This window comes from Bufo bufo, chromosome 3, assembly GCF_905171765.1.
Source record: "Bufo bufo chromosome 3, aBufBuf1.1, whole genome shotgun sequence".
Taxonomy (NCBI): Eukaryota; Metazoa; Chordata; class Amphibia; order Anura; family Bufonidae; genus Bufo; species Bufo bufo.
This window is the reverse complement of record NC_053391.1, coordinates 371,137,155-371,161,336: the sequence shown is the minus strand read 5'-3', so window position 1 is coordinate 371,161,336 and position 24,182 is coordinate 371,137,155. Positions and strand designations below refer to the sequence as shown.

Genomic DNA, 24,182 nt, shown 5'->3' with positions numbered 1-24,182 from the left:
CAAAATCATCTTCTGAGCGGAAACCTAACGGACCCCATTATAGTCTATGGGGTCTGTAGACTCCGTTCGGCTCAGTTATGTACCGAATCTGTCCTTTCCGTTCTCCTGCTCCGAGAACGGAAAGGCTGAACGCTGATGTGAACTCAGCCTAAGTCGCATTGGCGACCATTTTGGTCGCCACCTGGAGCCCTGTGACTGTCTATTTTGTTTTTTATACCTTTTTTTTGTTTTTGTTACAGCTGCTGAAGACATTGAAGAGATTAGCTGAGTTGCCAATTACGGTTGATATCTTGGTGGTAAGTGTAATGGGATTATTAAAGGGTAACTGTCATGTTTTTATATAAAAAACTATTTTAGCATAATGCATAAAGCAATCTTTAGTTTCTTCACATACCACTGTTTTCCTTGAGTTTTTCCCTTAGTTACGGCTGTTTAAACATTTACAATCTGAGGACCTTCTCAAGATGGCTCCTCTGCCAGTTCTCTGAGGCCAAAACTGCTTTCCCTCACTTCTCATACACACTTGCTGTAGCCAGCAGCTCCCTGCCAGCCAATCAGATTGGATTACTGATAGACACACCTCCTCACTCTGAAGCCTAATGCAGGTATGCAGTGTGAAGGACCCGCCCCTCTGTCTTCTTAGCCAGAGACAGACAAGCTATAGCAACTGTCTTTTAAGGGAGCAGTGGAAAGGGACAGAGGACATTAATGAAAGCTGTTATTATAAGGTAATTACTGATCTTTTGGCAATCATTGACAGACTAACTCAGGTATACCTGCCTAGCTCTAATAAATTAGCAAATAAAAAAAAATATGACAGTTACCCTTTAAGGCTATTGTACTGTCACATTTGTGTACATTATATAAACATGCATTGAATGGTAATTTAGTTTGGCTCTGTTCATATTTGTGCTGGTTCTGTTGTAAAATGGATCAGAAGAGGTCAGACCAGCTGACTATTGGGGGCTATTCGCACAAACGTATTATTCTAGTGAATGGGAGCTGAGCTGCAGCAACCCAGCACAGCTCAGTGCTTCCAGCTCGGTACACTGTATAAATTCTGGTGGCCATGTCCCCTGCTAACAGCTGCTCGGTTGAGTTACTCCATGTCGGACCCCCACCGATCTAATCCTAATGATAGATTAGCACTATTGAAGCCCTGGAAACAAGCCTTTAAAGGGTTGTCTATCCTATATGAATATGTTTTAATAACTGTATAAAGAAGTTATGCAATATCCTAATTTACTTTTGTGCTGGATTTCTCAACCATATTCAAGAGCCTGCTTAGGCCTCATGCACATTCGATTTTTGGTCCGCAAAAAATTATCCTTGAAAAATTGATAATTTCTGCATGCTTTCCATTTTTTCCCCCCACTCACATCCATAGAATGGGCTTTTTTCATCTACCGAAAAGCAGACAGCAATAGGACCTGCAGTGAGATTCTTTGATCTGGCAGACGGATCCGTAAAAAAAAGGATGTGTGAATAGCTCCATTGACTTATATGGATCAGTCTCTATCTGCTTTAAAAACAGCACACTGAAGAAAAATCAGCTTGTGTGCATGACCACTTACTGCAAATGAGTAGAAATATTCCTTTTTACATCTAGGGATACAGACTGATACCTAATGCTTCTCATAGCTAAGTTTTCTACAGACTTCTATGAGCAGAGCCCAGCACCATCACACACCTCTCTCACCACGTTGAGTATTTGGCATACCTACATAATCAGTGTAGGTAAGTGCTATCAGCATGACTAGACTGTAGCAAACCCTCAGCTGTTAGTAATATCTATCGGTTTTCAGCCTCTGGATGTAAAGAAGAATGCTTCCATTACTGACCTTTCCTGATACAAATACATAAAACTGGACAGCCCCTTTAACCCCTTAAGGACCGGGCTCATTTTCACCTTAAGGACCAGGCCATTTTTTGGAAATCTGACCAGTGTCACTTTAAGTGCTAATAACTTTAAAACGCTTTGACTTATCCAGGCCATTCTGAGATTGTTTTTTCGTCACATATTGTACTTCATGACACTGGTAAAATGAAGTCAAAAAAATTATTTTTTTTGCACAAAGAAATACCTAATTTACCAAAAATTTGGAAAAATTTGCAAATTTCAAAGTTTCAGTTTCTCTACTTCTGTAATACATAGTAATACCCCAAAAAATTGTGATGACTTTACATTCCCCATATGTCTACTTCATGCTTGAATTGTTTTGGGAATGATATTTTATTTTTTGGGGATGTTATAAGGCTTAGAAGTTTAGAAGCAAATCTTGAAATTTTTCCGAAATTTACAAAAACTCAATTTTTAGGGACCAGTTCAGGTTTGAAGTCACTTTGCGAGGCTTACATAATAGAAACCACCCAAAAATGACCCCATCTAAGAAACTACACCCCTCAAGGTATTCAAAACTGATTTTGCATACATTGTTAACCCTTTAGGTGTTGCACAAGAGTTATTGGCAAATGGGGAGGAAATTTGAGAATTTGATTTTTTTGTCTAATTTTTCATTTTAACCCATTTTTTCCACTAACAAAGCAAGGGTTAACAGCCAAACAAGACTGTATCTTTATTGCCCTGACTCTGCTGTTTACAGAAACACCCAATATGTGGCCGTAAACTACTGTACGGCCTCACAGCGGGGCGTAGAGTGAAAGGTGCGCCGTTTGGTTTTTGGTAGGCTGATTTTTATGGACTGGTTTATTTACACCATGTCCCATTTGAAGCCCCCTGATGCACCCCTAGAGGAGAAACTCACTAAAAGTGACCCCATCTAAGAAACTACACCCCTCAAGGTATTCAAAACTGATTTTACATACGTCGTTAACACTTTAGGTGTTGCACAAGAGTTATTGGCAAATGGAGATGAAATTTGAGAATTTCATTTTTTTGCCTAATTTTCAATTTTAACCCATTTTTTTCACTAACAAAGCAAGGGTTAACAGCCAAACAAAACTGTATCTTTATTGCCCTGACTCTGCTGTTCACAGAAACACCCCATATGTGGCCGTAAACTACTGTACGGCCACACAGCGGGGCGTAGAGTGAAAGGTGCGCCGACTGTTTTTTTGACACCATGTCCCATTTGAAGCCCCCCTGATGCACCCCTAGAGTAGAAACTCCATAAAAGTGACCCCATCTAAGAAACTACACCCCTCAAGGTATTCAAAACTGATTTTACAAACTTTGTTAACCCTTTAGGTGTTGCACAAGATTTAATGGAAAATAGAGACACAATTTCAAAATTTCACATTTTTGGCAGATTTTCCATTTTAATATTTTTTTTCCAGTTACAAAGCAAGGGTTAACAGCCAAACAAAACTCATTATTTATGGCCCTGATTCTGTAGTTTACAGAAACACCCCATATGTGGTCGTAAACCGCTGTACGGGCACACGGCAGGGCGCAGAAGGAAAGGAATGCCATACGGTTTTTGGAAGGCAGGTTTTGCTGGACTGTTTTTTTGACACCATGTCCCATTTGAAGCCCCCCTGATGCACCCCTAGAGTAGAAACTCCAGAAAAGTGACCCCATTTTAGAAACTACGGGATAGGGTGGCAGTATTGTTGGTACTAGTTTAGGGTACATATGATTTTTGGTTGCTCTATATTACACTTTTTGTGCGGCAAGGTAACAAGAATTAGCTTTTTTGGCACCGTTTTTTTTTTTTTGTTATTTACAACATTCATCTGACAGGTTAGATCATGTGGTAATTTCATAGAGCAGGTTGTCACGGACGCGGCGATACCTAATATGTATTACATTTTTTTAATTTATGTAAGTTTTACCCAATGATTTCATTTTTAAAACAAAAAAAAGTTTTAGTGTCTCCATAGTCTAAGAGTCATAGTTTTTTCAGTTTTTGGGCGATTATCTTAAGTAGGGTCTCATTTTTTGCGGGAGGAGATGACGGTTTGATTGGCACTATTTTGGGGTGCATATGACTTTTTGATCGCTTGCTATTACACTTTTTGTGATGTAAGATGACAAAAAATTGCTTTTTTTACACAGTTTTTTTTTTTTTTTTTTTTACGGTGGTCACCTGAGAGGTTAGGTCATGTGATATTTTTATAGAGTCGGTCGATACGGACGCGGCAATACCTAATATGTATACTTTTTTTTTATTTATGTAAGTTTTACACAATGATTTCATTTTTGAAACAAAAAAAATTATGTTTTAGTGTCTCCATAGTCTAAGAGCCATAGTTTTTTCAGTTTTTGGGTGATTATCTTAAGTAGGGTCTCATTTTTTGCGGGATGAGATGACGGTTTGATTGCTACAATTTTGGCGTACATGCGACTTTTTTGATCACTTTTATTACCTTTTTTTGGGAAGTAAGGTGAGCAAAATTTCAATTTCATCATAGTTTTTTATTTTTTATTTTTATGGCGTTCACCGTTCGGGTAAAGTAACATGACCGTTTTATAGATCAGGTCGTTACGGACGCGGCGATACCAAACATGTGTAGGGAATGTTATTTTTTTAATTTTTAATCAGTGATAAATGTGTTTTTTGATTTTTACTTTTTTTTCACTTTTTTTCACTTTTTTTTTTACCCAGATCCACTTGGTTCTTGAAGATCCAGTGGGTCTGATGTCTGTATAATACAGTACAGTACAATATATATTGTTCTGTACTGTATTTTACTTACACTGAACAGATCTATGCTTTCAGCACAGATCTGTTCAGCACCATGGACAGCAGGACGCCTGAGAGGCGTCCTGTTGCCATGGGAACCTTCCCCGTCTGCTCAGAACTGCGCAGACGGGGAAGGGTAAGGATGGGATCTGGCGGGGGGCTGTCTGGGAGCTCTCTCCCTCTCCATCGGGGGGGTGCAAAGGCACAGCAGCCCCCCGATCGGAGAGGGAGGGAGCTCCCTCTTACTGTTAACTTTTTCCATACAGCGGTCCGTACGGACCGCTGTATGGAAAGGGTTAAACGGCTGACATCGCATCACCGATGTCAGCCGTTTATACCAGGGTGCCAGCAATGTGCTGGCACCCTGGTATACCCACTCTACACCAACGATTATTCAATGGGAGGCGGGCGGGGGATCGCGATCCCGCCTGCCGCACCGCCCGCCTCCCGCACCGCCCCCACCGCCCGCAACACCCCCCCTGCACCTCCCACCGGGCTAAAATCATTCAGAGGTGCAGGGGGGGGTGATAAAAATATATTTTCGGCACACTAAAGTTTCTGATCGCCGCGGTCAGGGACCGCAGCGATCAGAAACAGCAGAAAGCGCAACAAACCGCAGGTCTGAATTGACCTGCGGTTTGTTGCGATCGCGGACATGGGGGGGTCACGGGACCCCCCCGCGCATTTAGCCGAGGTGCCTGCTCAATGATTTGAGCAGGCACCTTGTTCCGATCACAGCCGGCCGGGCGGCAGTGATCGGAACAACACATGACGTACCGGTACGTCATGTGTCCTTAAGGACTCGGGAAACATGCCGTACCCATACGTCATGTGTCCTTAAGGGGTTAATCCCTGAAATCTCATTATTATATAGGCCAGCTTATGTATATGTATAAACAGGGGTGTCTATAAGGGCTCATGCTCTTCTATTCCGGTTTTTTTGCGGACCGTATGCGGAACCATTCACTTCAATGGGTCCGCAAAAACAACGGAAGGTACTCCGTGGGCATTCCGTTCCGTATTTCCGTTCCGCAAAAAAGTAGTGCATGTCCTATTATTGTTCGCAAATCACGGTCCGACACATCCGTATTTCATCCGTATTTTGTGGATCCATACTGTAGAAATGCTATGCCCAGCCCATATTGCTCATGTGTTTGGTGATTAATAAGTTACTGTTTCCGTTTCCGATCCGCAAAAAACGGATCCCATGCGGAAACCATACGGATATGTTTTGTGGAATAACAGAACAGAAGAGGACTTAAATCGGAGGAAAAAAAACCTCAAATACGGAACAACGGATCTGTGAAAAACGGACCGCAAAACAACAACGGTCGTGTGCATGAGCCCTAACTGTTAATTTAACCGACATCTTCTATGGTGCCTTATATAGGACACTAGGATCGGGAAGTCTGTAAATGGACTGCGGAAGCATGAGCTAGTTGGAGATCTTGCAAAGAACTTGGTTGCCCAATGGAAAAAACTAGTGCCACAGGAGATTCCAAGGTAACGCTGTTTTACAATGCTTTGCTTTCTTAAAGGGGTTTGTCCATCTGGAAAAAAAATGGCAAAAGTCATACCTCACTGATCCCCTGACGCTTCCCAGGTTCCTTTTGGTCTTAAGTTCCTGGTTCCTCTTGACACAGAAATATGAACGCTCAGCCAATCACTGGCTAAGTCAGGGTGCTGCTCTGGGCAGTGATTGGCTGAGCGCTCACATTTTCTGTGTTGAGAGGAACCTGGAAGTGTCAGAACGGGAGCAACAAGGTCTCAGTAAGGTGAGTATTACATTTTTTAACAGTTTGTAAGCCATTATGTCCCTTTTTAAAACATTTTTCCTGGCAGTACAACCCCTTTAGTATCTGCAAAAAAACTTCATGTACAAAACTGCTAATTTGCTTGTTACACTTACATTTTTATGTAGGACTGCAGAACCGGAAGAAGGTGAACCCAGTAAAAGCAGCTCTAGGAAGAGGCCACGATCTCCATCCCCTGTAGAAGATGATGAATATGAGGAGGAAAGTGATGAAAGGTATATCTCTCACAGTGGATCAGGAAAAGAAGATGTTTGGCAACAGTATTCAGACCATGAAGATTTTGACGATGTTACAAGATATTCCCCTGAACTCACTTACAGTCCTCCAAGTATGTCCAGAGACACAACCACACATAAGGAACATCTACAGCACAAATTTTCTCACAAAGATAAACACAGATCTGAGGTGAAGAATCTTAGCCCAGAAAAAAAGAAGGAGAAATTATCCTCAAGGGAACCACCAAGAGACTTTCCATCACATGCAGGAAGTAGCCGGGAGAAGTTGCCATCTCCAGAGAGCAAAGATCGTACTCATAAAAAGGAAAAGAATAGGCATAGTGTTTCAAAGAGTCAAACAGATGATGTTTTACATGCTAAAGTACCGAAACATCAGGAGAAACCAAAACCTGATAAACACAAAATAAGTTCGGAGCATGTTGAGAAAGAAAAAGTCTCTGAAAAAAATCTGACCAAGGACAAATCAGATAAAACCAAGAGCAAAAGCCAACCAAATGACTCAGGAGCACATGATAAGAAAGCCATTAAGATCTCTCTCCCACCTGCAGAACCTGAGCCTGAAGATGTATTTGAACAACCAACAATGTCTTTTGAGTCCTATCTCAGCTATGACCAACCCCAGAAAGCTAAGAAGAAGAAACCAACTGTGAAGGCGACGACACCAGAAAAGAGCACCAAGAAACACAGCGAGAGTAAAGCAGAACATAAAGAGAAAAGCAAATCAAAAAAGCAACCGCTTGAAAAAAAGGAAAAGAGGGAGCCCAAGGTAAGAGATAAACTTTATCAAGCGGAGTATTGCTTTACTGCTTTGAACTCTATGTGTAATGTACGGCATCATTCACTCTACCATCAGGCTTTCAGGGATTTTTGGTGGCAAGACTAGCATAATCTGCAGCAGTTTTCTTGCCGTCAAAGTACAGGAACCCCAACGGACCCCATGCAATGCATGGACATGCCAGAACCACTTGAGCAATGCATGTTATGAGAATCCTTTTACGAGAATCCTTTTTTAGAAACAACCCTATCACATAAAAATGTTTAAATATTTTTGCACTAAAATATGTTTTACTTTGCTTTTTGGATGTTTTTGAACATTAGAGAACTTGACTGTCTTAAAATAAATTTTCGGTACAGAGCACCATAGATGTGTGCACAATGTTCCAACTGGTCTTATTTCTTTTCCATGCTGGATCAGTTTGCGTGTGTGCCCTGTATGAATGCAGTCATAATAAAAACCAAGTGTGCTCACTATATATATATATATATATATATATATAAAAAAAAGAAAAACAATGGCGGCACCGGAAGAACAATACAGAAAGGGTGCTATGTCCAGGGATGTAGCAGCTTACCCCGTCAATAGTAGATGAAAAACGGACAGCACTCCAGGTAAAAGTAGATGGTGTTTATTCACCCATGTGGATGGCAACGTTTCAGCTCATACAAGAGCCTTTGTCAAGCAATGAACACAATACAAAAGGGGGTTTATATAGGTCAACCCCTATGACATCACAATGTGATCAATTATCAGCCAAATACAATAAAGTGCAAATAGTGCATATGTGATACATAAAAGCATAAGTATATCAGTGTACAATATATCAATAAATCAGTGGTATATGTCAAATACATTATAATATCAATGCGTAAACGCAATAAAGTGCATAAAGGTAAATTGACAAATCAATAAACATCAGGTGTATCCTGGAATATATAATAAGTGGGAAGGACAAAACGATGCTGCCAAAGGGAGGAGGAGCAATGACATACCCGATGTCGCTCGATGCCACACATGTCGATAGCCGCCACGTCCGGCGTTCAGGTGGATGCAATGCGCAGGCGCCAAGTCGCGTGAGGAATAAGATGTAACTTCCTCAAGTGACGTAACCGGCGCATGCGCATGAGTTTCAAAAGCTGTGTCGGCCATCTTGAAAGTGGTAAAAACCACATATGGGAAGAAACGCAAGCAATAAACCGCAACAAGAACGCGATATAGTGTGATCTCCTCACAAATCACAGTGGGAGCATGCGCAGAATGACACTACTTAAATCAAACAGAAAAAAAGGTAACTAAAAAGGTTACCTTTTTTTCTGTTTGATTTAAGTAGTGTCATTCTGCGCATGCTCCCACTGTGATTTGTGAGGAGATCACACTATATCGCGTTCTTGTTGCGGTTTATTGCTTGCGTTTCTTCCCATATGTGGTTTTTACCACTTTCAAGATGGCCGACACAGCTTTTGAAACTCATGCGCATGCGCCGGTTACGTCACTTGAGGAAGTTACATCTTATTCCTCACGCGACTTGGCGCCTGCGCATTGCATCCACCTGAACGCCGGACGTGGCGGCTATCGACATGTGTGGCATCGAGCGACATCGGGTATGTCATTGCTCCTCCTCCCTTTGGCAGCATCGTTTTGTCCTTCCCACTTATTATATATTCCAGGATACACCTGATGTTTATTGATTTGTCAATTTACCTTTATGCACTTTATTGCGTTTACGCATTGATATTATAATGTATTTGACATATACCACTGATTTATTGATATATTGTACACTGATATACTTATGCTTTTATGTATCACATATGCACTATTTGCACTTTATTGTATTTGGCTGATAATTGATCACATTGTGATGTCATAGGGGTTGACCTATATAAACCCCCTTTTGTATTGTGTTCATTGCTTGACAAAGGCTCTTGTATGAGCTGAAACGTTGCCATCCACATGGGTGAATAAACACCATCTACTTTTACCTGGAGTGCTGTCCGTTTTTCATCTACTATATATATATATATATATATATCTCTATCTCTGTAGTCAGCTGACAAGAGTTTGAGGATAGTTCCGATCTACCTTTGTTCTCTACTGCTTTCCTGTATTAATGACCCGAATTCCATTTGTAAAAGGGAGCAATTTAAATTATAGACATAAAAAATTCCTGGTGATGCATGATACATGGGGCTTCAGGATAAATCTTCAAATTGCACTATGGTATTTTTACTGTTAATAGTGACCAGTATTTTTGTGTCACTAAGGTGCAGATAGATCAAGTCCCTGTTCTACCTGATATACCATTGCCAACTATCCAGCCAAATTATCGACCTCTTCCTTCCATTGAAGCGGTAACCTACTTGCCTAATAAGAGGAAAGGTAAGATACCGTGATGAAGAAATGCAGACAGCAAGTAGGGGTAAGTAATCTGAAATTCTGACTGTGTCTTTTATTGTTCCCTAGCTCCATTGTTGTCTCAAGAGGAAGATGAAGGTAACGGATTTACTGGACGTAGGTTAAACTCCAAGATGCAGGTGTATTCTGGATCTAAATCCGCTTACTTGCCAAAGATGATGTCCCTCTACCAGCAGTGTATCCGAGTCCTGGCTAACAACATAGACTGTAAGTATAATGTGTCATGTAGCTATCCAACAGGTGTGGAGTTTAGGTGCTCATACATAAATCTTGTACGTTGTTCAATATTGTTCTGTATGTATAGACACGAAACGGCATAGATCCTTTTTGTACGGTTACCCATTTTATTATTTTATGTCTTTTAATACTTTTATATTTTGTTGAACTATTAAACGGCCACTAGCTTTTTTCGCTAAATCAATAGTACAGGTGAATGTGACAAACTTTGTAATATATCTTATCTGAGAAAAATGCCTTTTACACACCCTCCTAAGCTAACATTCTCTGTCTCAAGACAGACTTTCAGCTCACCTCTTTATAGACTTCTATGAGCAGCATGCACTCTAATCCTTTAGTGAACTGACAAGTCCATCTCAGGGCCCTTTTACACAGGCTGATGCTTAGGACACTGATTGGGAATGAACAGATTGTTGAGCCACAGTAGAGATCTACTTACATGCAACAATCATCCCCTCTGTATGAGGATGAACGAACGCCACTGTGATCATTCATCCCCATGTATCTCCATTGTTTGTTAGCGCGTCCTTGTTTACACAGGACGATGTGCTGCCCACAAAACATATTAGATGGCACATGAAAGCTGAGATCACCCAATGAATGAGCAAACTGTTAATGGTCAGGTAGTTGGCGGAACCTTTGCACAGGACAATTATCCAGAACAAGTGTTCAAACAAACATTAGTCCCTGATAATTGTCCCAGTCCTCAACCTATGTAAAAAGGCCCTTACTTTAAGCAAGATATATTACAAAGCTTCTTATATTCACCTTGTACTATTGATTTATGCAAAATTAGGCTACTTTCACACTGGCGTTTCTGGGTCCGCTTGTGAGATCCATTTCAGGGCTCTCACAAGCGGCCCAAAACGGATCAGTTCAGCCCCAATGCATTCTGAATGGATAAGGATCTGTTCAGAATGCATCAGTTTGGCTGCGTTTGGTCTCTGTTGCGTTTTTTAGACGGTCACTAAAACTCAGCTTGCAGCGTTTTGGTGACCGTCTGACGATGCGGAGCCAAACGGATCTGTCCTGACTTACAATGTAAGTCAATGGGGACGGATCCGTTTTTCACTGACACAATATGGTGAAATTGAAAACGGATCCGTCCCCCATTGACTTTCAATGTAAGTCAAGACGGATCAGTTTTAACTTAAACTTTTTTTTTTGAATGAATAATGCAAACGGATCCGTTATGAACGGATACAAGCGTTTGCATTATCGGTGCGGATCCATCTGTGCAGATACAAGACGGATCCTCACCAAACGCGAGTGTGATAGTAGCCTTATGTGAAAAGTTAAGTAACCATTTGAGTGAGGATTCCTCCGTACAACAATTTCCAGGTCTTTATCCATTCAGTTCAGGTGGTTTTAAAGGGATTCTGTCACCAGTTTTCAACCCTGTCAGCTAAACATATGCTGATGTTCAGGGCCTCATAATGATTCCTAATGTGTGCTTTTAAATGTCATCAAATAAGGTGCCCAAGGGGATGTGAAGCGATGCCAGGTGCCGGCCGCACCCGCCGCCGTTCGTGCCCAGCGCCGCCTTTCCGGACTTCTGCGCCGCCTCCTAATCCTTGTGCCGCCTCTCGCTCTTACTCCCTCCCTCCCCCCTCCTCCTGCTGTAAGATCTCGGTTGAGCGAAGTGCCGGCGCATGCGCACTTCGCTGGAAGAAGCCGAATGGAGAAGTCCGCACGGGCGCATCAGGCAGAGGCCTGTGCGCACGTGCGAGATCTTACAGCAGCAGCAGCAGGAGGAGGGGGGAGGGAGGGAGGGAGAGCGAGAGGCGGCACAGAGGATTAGGAGGCGGCGCAGAAGTCCAGAAAGGCGGCGCTGGGCACGAACGGCGGCGGGTGCGGCCGGCACCTGGCATCGCTTCACATCCCCTTGGGCACCTTATTTGATTGACTGACAGGTCAGTAAAAGCTGTTTTTTTTAGCTAAATAAGCCCACAGATGACATTTATAAGCCCACATTAGGAATCGTTATGAGGCCCTGAACATCAGCATATGTTTAGCTGACAGGGTTGAAAATTGGTGACAGAATCCCTTTAACTAAATGTGGGATTTGGTTTCCAGTTTGGGAAGGTTTTTGTGATTATTTCCAGATTTTTGTAGTTTGTGGTAGATTGGGAAACCAATCTCCTCTATGGTAGGGATTGGCAAATCGATTCTAACAAATATATTCAGTCATCTGAACAAATGTACACTTTTTAAGGAGAATCTCCACAGCTCAGGATGTTCCCTCTGCCGGCAGATTAATAAGGCCGCATTTTTTAGCATAGCATGAGCTATGATATTTAACCGCTTGCCGTCACGATAACGCCGATAGGCATCCGGACGGCAGCGCTCTCAGGTCTCAGCAACGCCTATTGCCGTCATCTCGTGAGACCTGAGATTTCCTGTGAATTTTAGAGATGCGTGCACAACCTCTGCTTCGTTTAACTAGTCATATAATTTGTGCATGCACTGATACTTGCAGTAATGGTGCATGAGCAAGATTATTAAATGTAAGATGTGTGCCCATGTTAGGGCTCTTTCACACAAGCGAGTTTTTTTCCGGATGTGATGCATGTAGTGAACGCATAGCATCCAGACCGAATCCTGACCCATTCATTTCAATGGCTATGGTTTTTCATGCCTCATCTCTGCATTCAGGAAAAATCGCAGCATGTTCCATATTGTGTCTTTTGCATGCACCTGGCTGCATAGAAATGTATGGGGCTTGCATGAAAAACAGAAGGTATGTGGACCAATAGTTGCTAGGAGATGTAGATTGTTATTCTTCAGGGGGTTTTTTTTCACGCGCATGAAAAATGCATGCAATCCGGATACAATTCGGGAGGGAGAAAAAGCAAACACTGAATGCAATCACAGAGAAAACTGATTGAATTTGTGTGCAAAACCATCAGTTTTTCCCTGAACAGACCCTGACACAATCCGTATCGCTCATGTGAAAGAGGCCTTAATCTGCTGGTACATTGGTTATTTGCCTGTAGAGGAATGCTGCCTCACAGACTTGGGGCTCATGCACATGAGCGTATATTTGGTCCGCAACCAATCTGCATTTTTTATGGACCTATTTACTTCAGTGGGGCTGCAAAAGATGCGGAAAGCACACTCGTGTGCTGTCCGCATCGGTATGTCCGTTCCGAGGCCCTGCAAAAAAATAGAACATGTCCTATTCTTGTCCGTTTTACAGACAAGGATAGGACTGTTCACATGGCCGGTATCCGTGTTTTTTGCAAATCGGTGTGCATGAGCCCTAAAAGAATCGATTTGTACAAATTAGTTCGCACATTCCTAGTCTATGGCAGTGTGAATGAAGCCACAGAAATTACTCAGCTAAGCCATTGTCAGCAGCCAGCAAAACAATAAAGCAGCTTTTTAGTGAGTATATTGGGGAAGATTTATCAAACTGGTGTAAAGTAGAACTGGCTTACTTACCCATAGCAACCAATCAGATTCCACCTTTCATTTTCCAAAGGAGCTTTGAAAAATGAAAGGTGGAATCTGGTTGCTATGGGCAACTAAGCCAGTTCTACTTTACACCAGTTTGATAAATATCCCCCATTGTGAACCAGACACAGCATGCAGGCTGCCACTTAGACTTTGTGCAGCATGACAGATCAGTATACGCTAGTATGTACTGACGTCTGTATTTTTGTAATGTTTCCTTTCCTTTTTTTTAAAGCAATCTATGAGGTAGGAGGTGTCCCTTTTTCGATGCTAGAACCAGTTTTGGAGAAGTGCACCCCAGAGCAATTGTACCGGATAGAGGATTGCAATCATGTGAGTTTATCGTGCCCACTAATGTGTCAAGAATCATATCTGCTATTTTTTTAGTTCATGTTGTAAACTGAATGCTGTGTACAGTACACCTTGTTTGATAAAGGATACAAGATAGAATATGCACTACCTCAGTGATGGCTAACCTCCGGCACTCCATCTGTGGTGAAACTACGACTCCCAGCATGCTCCATTCATTTCTATGGTGTTCTGAGAACAGCCAAGCAAGTTTGCATCTTGGGAGTCGTAGTTTTACAACAGCTGGCGTGCCAGGGGTGAACAATCACACAATAGAGTTGTTGCGATACCAAATTTTAGATTCGATTTCGATACCATAAAAAAGTATTGCGATACTCAATACCATTCGATACCACGCGAAAAAATAACCCAAAAAAGCCTTGTGCTTTCCGCATTTTAAAAAATGGCGAATCGCACAGTTTTAATTTCTTTTTTCTGTTCCAGCGTTCACCGCATTGATTTTTTTTAAAATATTTTAATAGTTTGGACTTTTCTGACGTGGTGATATGTTTATTTATTGTTTATATATTTTATATGTGAAATTGGGAAAGGGGGTGATTTATACTTAATATTCTGGTGTTTTTTTTATTTATTTTAATTAATTTTTTTACACTTTTTATTTAATAACCATTTCCCCCCCTTAGGGGCCAGAACCTGGGATCTTTTGATCCCTTGTCCTATTCACCCTAATAGAGATCTATCAGAGTGAATAGGACTTCACACTCTCCCTGCTGCCCTGTGCTTTATGCACACAGCAGCAGGGAGCTTATCATGGCAGCCAGGACTTCAGTAGCGTCCTGGCTGCCATGGTAACTGATCGGAGCCCCAGGATTACACAGCTGGGGTTCCGATCAGAAGCTGCCACTGCCACCAATGAGAGGGAGGGGAGAGAGGGGACCCTATGGCCACTGCCATCAATGATTTTAATACTGGGGGGGTTGAGGGGGGAGAGGGCGCACTGCACCACCAATGATTTTAATGGGGGGGGGGCGCACTGCGCCACCAATGATAATAACCCCTTAATACAGGAAGCAGGTGCCAGCAGCAGATCAGCGGCAGTTAACCCCTCAGGTGCCGCACCTGAGGGGTTAACTGCCGCTGATCGCAGCTCCTTGTCAGAGGCAGGGTGCTGGCTATGAGATTCTGCTGCCGGCACCTGCCTCCTGTATTCAAGGTTAAAGACCTCCTTATATGGGTCCAGACTTTAAGTATTAGGCTACACAGAGCGGCGCACAAAGATGTCCCAGCACTTACTATTATTCCTGGGCGCCGCTCCGTTCGTCCGCTGTGGCCCCGGGACCGTCTCCTGCTCCATATGCTAATTACTATCGGAGCAATGGGGAGGAGACATCAGCTTCTCTCCTGGGCGTTCCTTCTCCCTGCGCTGCGATTAGACAGCGCTACAGCGCAGGGAGAAGGAACGCCCACTAGAGAAGTTGATGTCTCCTCCCCATTGCTCCATAGTAATTAGAATATTGAGCAGGGGACAGTAATATGGCGCACAGCGGGCGAACGGAGCGGCGCCCAGGATTAATAGCAAGTGCTGGGACATCTCTGGGTGCCGCTCTGTGTAGCCTAATACTTAAAGTCCGGACCCAGGAAAAGTCCTTATTATTGGTGGCGCAGTGCGCCCGCCCCTCCTCCGCCCCTCTCTCCCCATTGGTGGCAGCGGCACAGGGGGGAGGGAGAGACTGCTTCCTTCTCCCCTGTGCTGCTGAGAGAACATGAGCGGACTCACGGCAGCGCGCTCATGTTCAGAGATACTAGACCGCGCAGCCCAGTATCGAAAAAATGGAAATCCCGGTATCGTCTCGATACCGGGACAAAAGTATCGATTGGGTATCGAAATTTCGATACCCGCAACAACCCTATCACACAACACTACCTATTAACTTCTAAATTTAAGATCATTTTTTTTATTTAGCAGGCCCAGGATTGCGTTACATAATATAATTCTAAGGGTGCGTCCATAATTTTTGGCGACAAATCCTACACGATTTAAAGGCATATTTGCTGCGGATTTCACGTTCTGTGTTGCAAAGGGTCAAATCTGAGGCCGAAATTAAGAGCATGAATTAAAATGCTGCAGATTTAAAATATGCACCGCAGGTCTACTCCTGCTGCAGATTTCCTGCATGCAATTGGCAGCGTTTCCATCATGTGTGGTTGTTCCCTAAGGCCCCTTTCACACGGGCGAGTATTCCGTGCGGATGCGATGCGTGAGGTGAACGCATTGCACCCGCACTGAATACCGACCCATTCATTTCTATGGGGTTGTTCACATGAGCGGTGATTTTCACGCTTCACTTATGCGTTGCGTGAAAATCGCAGCATGCTCTATATTCTGCGTTTTTCACGCAACGCAGGCCACATAGAAGTGAATGGGGTTGCGTGAAAATCGCAAGCATCCGCAAGCAAGTGCGGATGCGGTGCGATTTTCACGCACGGTTGCTAGGAGACGATTAGGATGGAGACCCGATCATCATTATTTTCCCTTATAACATGGTTATAAGGGAAAATAATAGCATTCTGAATACAGAATGCATAGTAAAACAGCGCTGGAGGGGTTAAAAAAATAATAATAATTTAACTCACCTTAGTCCACTTGATCGCGTAGCCGGCATCTCCTTCTGTCTCCTTTGTTGAATAGGACCTGTGGTGAGCATTAATTACAGGAACAGAACCTTTGATGACGTCACTCCGGTCATCACATGGTACGTCACATGATCTTTTACCATGGTGATGGATCATGTGATGACCGGAGTGACGTCATCAAAGATCCTGTTCCTGTAATTAATGCTCACCACAGGTCCTATTCAACAAAGGAGACAGAAGGAGATGCCGGCTACGCGATCAAGTGGACTAAGGTGAGTTAAATTATTATTATTATTTTTTTAACCCCTCCAGCGATGTTTTACTATGCATTCTGTATTCAGAATGCTATTATTTTCCCTTATAACCATGTTATAAGGGAAAATAATACAATCTACAGAACACCGATCCCAAGCCCGAACTTCTGTGAAGAAGTTCGGGTTTGAGTACCAAACATGTGTGATTTTTCTCATGCGAGTGCAAAACGCATTACAATGTTTTGCACTCACGCAGAAAAATCGCGGGTGTTCCTGCAACGCACCCGCAAATTTTCCTGCAACGCCCGTGTGAACCCAGCCTTAGGCTACGTTCACATACAGCTGGTTTCATTAGCTGCGTGAACTGTGAACTGAAATTCCATGTTTCAGGGACAAGACATCCATGACAGATAAGAAATGCTGGATATTTAAAAAAAAACTCAACATGCCCTTACATCTGTGTAGAGTTTTCCTGCAGCATGTGTATGAGGTTTGTGTGGTAAATTCATTTCCATGCATCGTCTTGTACTTTTATTCTGGTTTTAGATGCATATTACTCAACAAAAATGATCCTCTGCAGGTGAACATTGCTTAACTGGTGCTGTGATAGCTATAGAGGATAGTGGGCAATTAGATTATCAGTTTTGCCAGTCTGGTGACATATATGCCTTTGGCAATTTGTAGTTATCATTAATGTAAAAAAAAAACTTTTGCAGTTTTAAAAAGTGCTTATTAGAAAATGCTGTCGTCCTCCTTGAAATGGCACCCCTTGTGGAACTGACACAATCACACTCATGCTATAGAAGTCACATTGGTCTGCTACCCCACTCCACAGATTTCTTTGCACTAGGCCCTGGTGATGTCTATTATTAGACCCCTTAAAGTGGTTATCCCATGACTAATGTAATAAATGACATCATATAGTACAGGGCTGGCCAACCTGCGGCTCTCCAGCTGTTGCAAAACTACAACTCCCAGCATGCCCAGACAGCCTACAGCTATCAGTCTACAGCATGGCACGGTGGGAATTGTAGTTTTACAACAGCTGGAGAGCCGCAGGTTGGCCAGCCCTGATATAGTACATGACAGCCTCTTTCTAACAAAGCTAGACCAGCCCTGTAGTTCACATGGATCCAGAGCTCTCCACATCCATTGCTCTGCTAGATTTATATCAAGCTGACAGCTCGAGGGGAGGGTCTTTTCTGCTGCAGCTCAGGGGGCGTGTCTATGCTCCCCCTATCACAGCTCAGGAGGCAGTTGAAGGATGAAACTGAGCATGTGCGGCCTTCTCAGTGAGCAGGACAAGTAAAAAAAGAAAAAAAAAACAGCAGGTGGCGCTATACAGATACATTTTATTAAATAACTCGGTGGATATGTTAAATTTAGAATTACATGCAATTACAAAAGTATTCAGATGCAGGTGCTGGATTGAAAACTAGTATATTTTTATAGGAGTTGTGTCACTTCAGCAAATGGCATTTATTATGTAGAGGAAAGTTAATACAAGGCACTTACTAATGTATTGTTATTATCCATATTGCCTCCTTTGCTGTCTGGATTCATTTTTCCTATCACATTATACACTGCTTGTTTCCATGGTTACGAGCACCCTGCAATCCATCAGTGTGGCTGTCCCTTGCACACTATAGAAAAAAAGCACCAGCCTATGAGCGCTCCCACGGTCCCGGTCAGCAGAGAGGCCGGCATTTTTTCCTATAGTGTGCAAGCACGACCACTGATGGATTGCAGTGTGGATCGTAACCATGGAAACAAGCAGTGTATAATGTGATGGGAAAATGGATAATAATACATTAGTAAGTGCCTTGTATTAACCTTCTCTACATGATAAATTTGCTGAAGTGACAACCCCTACAAGCTTTTTCTACATGGCATTGATAACCTTAATATCCCACTTTTAAAGAGCACAAACCATTTTGCACTGCACTTTTTCATCAAAGAAGGCAAGGGGGACATTTTATATCCATTCATTGTTACTCCAATGTCTTATTATAAATCAAATATGGACCCCTCCAGGGCTCCCTAGTGTGTTACTGACCTTTTATTTTATAATTTAGGTACTGATTGAGGACACAGACCAACTATGGAAAAATCACTGTCAAAGAGATTTCAAAAAAGAGACTCCAGATGAGTATGAGACATGGAGAGAGTTGTATCTTCGCCTCCACGAAGCCCGGGAGCACAGGCTGGTCATGCTGACTCAGAATATCCGCTCTTCACATGCAAATAAACCCAAAGGTAAGGTTTAGAGAGACAGTACACAACTAAAGGCATGTATGGCATGTAAGGTAGGGATGAAGTCTGTCAGAGGAAAGCAAGGAATCCTGGACCAAAGGAATGCTACATGTAGCCTTCTGTGTAGAGTCGTCATAGTGTTCCTTTCCTGTGCTGGCATTAGCCTCAGGGAGCGAACTGCGCATGCGCTAGCTCACGCATCACGAGATTACGGCGCTCTAGCTTTCTGACGTCAGGGAGCAAGTAGGAGATTCTGAGGATGCGGGGCGGTGCTGAGCTTCTTCACGCTGGACTCATCTCAGGTTAATTTGCATATGTATCAAATCGTTTTTTTTTAAACAATAAAAGCACACAGAGCTATGGGGACTGGGTATTGTGGATGTGCTAGCGGCGATCTTGCAGCCCATGTCCTCAGCTCTATACCCAAAATCCCTTTAAATGGCTTTACAGACGGTATAGTGGCTGTCTGTGTGCTTCTGACATTACACATCTATTCTTCATCCGGAGGTTATTTTCCTTTCTTGAAAGCTTGTATAAATCACGCCACATTTCCTAGTCAATCCCAGTAAAGCAGGAACATTTTTAAGTAGCCTCACAATAAGAACTTCCATAAAATGTAGTTGGCAAATTTCCCATGGCACTGGTTACTAGGCTCTTGGATGTTGTCCAGTAATGTCACTGGCAATTTGGATCCTCCAAACACACTGTTCCAGACTGAGGATATCGGAAACGAAACCAATGAGTCCATCAATTAAACATCACTTTTACCAAACTGCTGCTTAAAGCCTTAGGCCTCTTTCACACGGGCGTTGCGGAAAAATGTCCGGGTGCGTTGCGGGAACACCCGCGATTTTTCTGCGCGAGTGCAAAACCTTGTAATGCGTTTTGCACTCGCGTGAGAAAAATCGCGCGTGTTTGGTACCCAAACCCGAACTTCTTCACAGAAGTTCGGGCTTGGGATCGGTGTTCTGTAAATAGTATTATTTTCCCTTATACATTATGAATACAGAATGCTAAGTAAAACAGGGCTGGAGGGGGTTAAAAAAAATAAAAAATCATTTAACTCACCTTAATCCACTTGCTCGCGATGCCGGGCATCTCCGTCTGACTCTTTTACTGTCTAGGACCTGTGGAGAGCATTAACTATAGTTTAAGGACCTGGGATGACGTCACTCTGGTCATCACATGGTACGTCACATGATCTTTTACCATGGTGAATCACCATGGTAAAAGATCATGTGACGTACCATGTGATGACCGGAGTGACGTCATCCCAGGTCCTTAAACTATAGTTAATGCTCGCCACAGGTCCTAGACAGTAAAAGAGTCAGACGGAGATGCCGGCTACGCGAGCAAGTGGATAAAGGTGAGTTAAATGACTTTTTAATTTTTTTAACCCCCTCCAGCCCTGTTTTACTTAGCATTCTGTATTCAGAATGCTATTATTTTCCCTTATAACCATGTTATAAGGGAAAATAATAAGGTTCGGGTCTCCATCCCGATCGTCTCCTAGCAACCGTGCGTGAAAATCGCACCGCACTTGCTTGCGGATGCTTGCGATTTTCACGCAACCCCATTCATTTCTATGGGGTCTGCGTTACGTGAAAAACGCACAAAGAGGAGCATGCTGCGATTTTCACGCAACGCAAAAGTGATGCATGAAAATCACCGCTCGTGTGCACAGCCCCATAGAAATGAATGGGTCAGTATTCAGTGCGGGTGCAATGCGTTCACCTCCCGCATCGCATCCGCGCGGAATACTCGCTCGTGTGAAAGGGGCCTTAGGGGTATGTTCACACAGCTTAACCCCTTCAAGACCAAGCTAGTTTTTACCTTCATTTTTAGCAAATCTGACATGTCACCTTATGTTGTGATCACTTTAAAACACTTTTATTATCCAGGCCATTATGAGATTGTTTTCTCGTCACATATTGTACTTCATGACAGTTGAGTCAAAAAAATTAAATTTTTTTAATAAAAAAAAAACAAACTAAATTTACAAAAAATTTGGAATAATTAGCAAATTTCAATTTCTCTACTTTTATAATAGACAGTAATACCTCCAAAAATAGTTATTACTTTACATTCCCCATATGTCTACTTCATGTTTGGATCATTTTGTGAATGCCATTTTATTTTTTTGGGGACATTAGAAGGCTTAGAAGTTTAGAAGCAAATCTTTAAATTTTTCAGAAAATTTCCAAAACCCTTTTTTTAAGGACCAGTTCAGGTCTGAAGTCACTTTGTGGGGCTTACATAATAGAAACCACCCAAAAATGACCCCATTTTAGAAACAAAACCCTTCAAGGTATTCAAAACTGATTTTACAAACTTTGCTAACCCTTTAGGTGTTCCACAAAAATTAATGGAAAATGGAGATGAAATTTCTGAATTTTACTTGTTAACAGCCAAACAAGACTCAATATTTATTACCATGATTCTGTAGATTACAGAAACACCCAATTTGTGATCGTAAACTGCTGTACGGGCACACGGCAGGGCGCAGAAGGAAAGGAAAGCCATATGGTTTTTGGAGGGCAGATTTAGCTGAACTGGTTTTTAGATGGCATGTCACATTTGAAGACCCCCTGATGCACCCCTAGAATAGAAACTCCAAAAAATGACCCCATTTTGGAAACTATGGGTTAAGGTGGCAGTTTTGTTCGTACTATTTTAGGGTACATATGATTTTTGGTTGCTCTATATTACACTTTTTGTGAGGCAAGGTAACAAGAAATAGCTGTTTTGGCACCATTTTTATTTTTTTATTATTTACAATGTTCATCTGACAGGTTAGATCATATGGTATTTTTATAGAGCAGATTGTTACGGACACGACAATACCAAATATGACTTCTTTTTTTGGTTGTTTGTTTTAGTTTTATATAATAAAGCATTTTTGAAAAAAAAAATTTTTTATGTGTCTCCATATTCTGAAAGCCAGTTTTTTTTTAATTATGGGCGACGGTCTTATGTAGGGTCTAATTTTTTGCGTGATGAGAAGACTGTTTTATTGGTACAATTTTGGAGTTTGTATGACTTTTTGATCGTTTGGTATTACACTTTTTGTAATGTAAGGTGACAAAAAATTGCTTTTTTGACACCGTTTTTCTTTTTTTTTTTACGGTGTTCACCTGAGGGGTTAGGTCATGTGATATTTTTATACAGCAGGATATTACGGACACGGCGATAACTAATATGTATACTTTTTTTATTTATTAAGTTTTTACACAATAACAGCATTTTTGAAACAAAAAAATCATGTTTTAGTGTCTCCATATTCTGAGAGACATATTTTTTATTAATTTTTTAGGGCGATTGTCTTAGGTAGGGTCTCATTCTTGCAGGATGAGATAACGGTATGATTGGTATGATTTTGGGGTGCGTATGACTTTTTAATTGATTTGTATTATGCTTTTTGTGATGTAAGGTGACAAAAATTGGCTTTTTTTTCACAGTTTTTATTTTTATTTAATTTTTTACGGTGTTCACCTGAGGGGTTAAATCATGTGATATTTATAGAGCCAGGTCGTTACGGACGTGGCAATACCTAATATGTCTGCTTTTTTTATTTATTAAAGTTTTATACACTAATATTTTAGAAACAAAAAAAATCATGTTTTAGTGTCTCCATAGTCTGAGAGCTATAGTTTTTTGTGGGATGAGGTGACGGTTAGATTGGTACTATTTTGGGGGCAAACGCCTTTTTGATCGCTTGGTGTTGCACTTTTAGTGATGTAAGGTAACAGTTTTTATTTTACTTTTTTGACATTGTTCACCTGAGGGGTTAGGTCATGTAATATTTTTATAGAGCCAGTCTATACAGACGCAGCGATATGTAATATGTCTACTGTTCTTTTTTTCCCCTCATTTAAAAAAAACTTTTTTAAACTTTATTTTGGAAAAAGGACGCTTTTTTTTTTTTACTTGAAACTTTCATTTTTTTTTATTATAAAAAAGAACCCACACTTTTTTTTCACTTTATTTTACTTTTTATATTTGTCCCACTGTGGGCCTTCATCTTTTCAGGGTTTGATCCCTGTTTCAATTCAGTACAATACATTCTGTATTGTACTGAATTGAACTGTCAGCGTCTCACACAGTGAGACACTGACAGTTGCCTAGGAGACCCACCGCTCAGGCTGGATCTCTTGGGCTTCCGTAGGCTGGGATCCCCGATGCCATGGCAACCATCCAGCGCAGCGCGGGGGGGCGATGGAGTCAGAAGGAGCCCCCTTCCTCTGTATACCCTGCATGTGCCGCGGTCAGCACTGACCGCCATACGTAAAAGGGTTAATCCGCCGCCATCACCACACACACCGATGCCAGCGGATGCAGCAGGGGCCCAGCTATCAATAACAGCCGGGCCCGTGCTGCGGATTGGGCGGGTGCAGCTCCTGCACCCGCCACATTCGCTCACGTACATGTACGTGAGGATGCGGGAAGGGGTTAAAATACATTTCAGAAAAATTCAATATGTGTTTTTCCACAGAATCTGGGGCAGAAATCCAAGGCTGACCCTGTGATTTCTGCCAGGAATTTGTAGTTGAAATGATCCAACTGTGGATTACTACTATTCAAGAAACGTCGACACTGGAAAAATCTGCAAGTCATATGAATGGCAATGCAGATTCCCAATGAGAACTAATAGGAGGTGGAATCCATAGATTTTGGCTTGGAATATGCACCAAATCCAGTGTGGGAACGTGCCTTTCACACAAACTATACGGATTGAGTCAGGGTGCGTTCAGTGAAACTCAAACCATTTTGCAAGCAATTTCAGTCAGTTTTGTCTGCCATTGCTTTCAGTATTTCCGCGCGAGTGCAATCAGTTTTTATGCGTTTTTTGCTTGCTTGATAAAAAAAAACTGAAGATTAACAAACAACATCTCTTAGCAACCATCAGTGAAAAATGTATTACATCCGGATGCAATGCGTTTTTCACTGAAGCCCCATTCACTTCTATGGGACCAGAACTACCTGAAAAACGCAGAATATAGAACATGCTGCGATTCTCACGCAACTCAGAAATGATGCGTGAAAAAAAAACGCTCATGTACACAGACCCATTAAAAGGAATGGGTCAGGATTCAGTGCGGGTGCTATGCGTTCCCGTCACATATTGCACCCGGGAGGAAAACTCGCTCATG

At 42.1% G+C, this 24,182-nt stretch overlaps 1 protein-coding gene across 4 annotated transcripts in view; it reads left to right on the top strand.

Annotated features, from left to right (window-relative positions):
* Window positions 1–24,182, top strand: part of ELOA (elongin A) — a 39,787-nt gene that overhangs the window by 10,721 nt on the left and 4,884 nt on the right. For 2 of the 4 annotated variants that reach the window (XM_040424636.1, XM_040424639.1), the window contains exons 2-8: window positions 240–296; window positions 6,037–6,149; window positions 6,568–7,462; window positions 9,745–9,853; window positions 9,938–10,096; window positions 13,818–13,915; window positions 18,855–19,035. In XM_040424636.1, coding sequence (XP_040280570.1) covers window positions 240–296; window positions 6,037–6,149; window positions 6,568–7,462; window positions 9,745–9,853; window positions 9,938–10,096; window positions 13,818–13,915; window positions 18,855–19,035 — 1,612 coding nt within the window. Of the gene's footprint in view, window positions 1–239; window positions 297–6,036; window positions 6,150–6,567; window positions 7,463–9,738; window positions 9,854–9,937; window positions 10,097–13,817; window positions 13,916–18,854; window positions 19,036–24,182 lie in introns of all 4 variants that reach the window. The other 2 variants (XM_040424635.1, XM_040424638.1) reach the window with 1 other exon arrangement.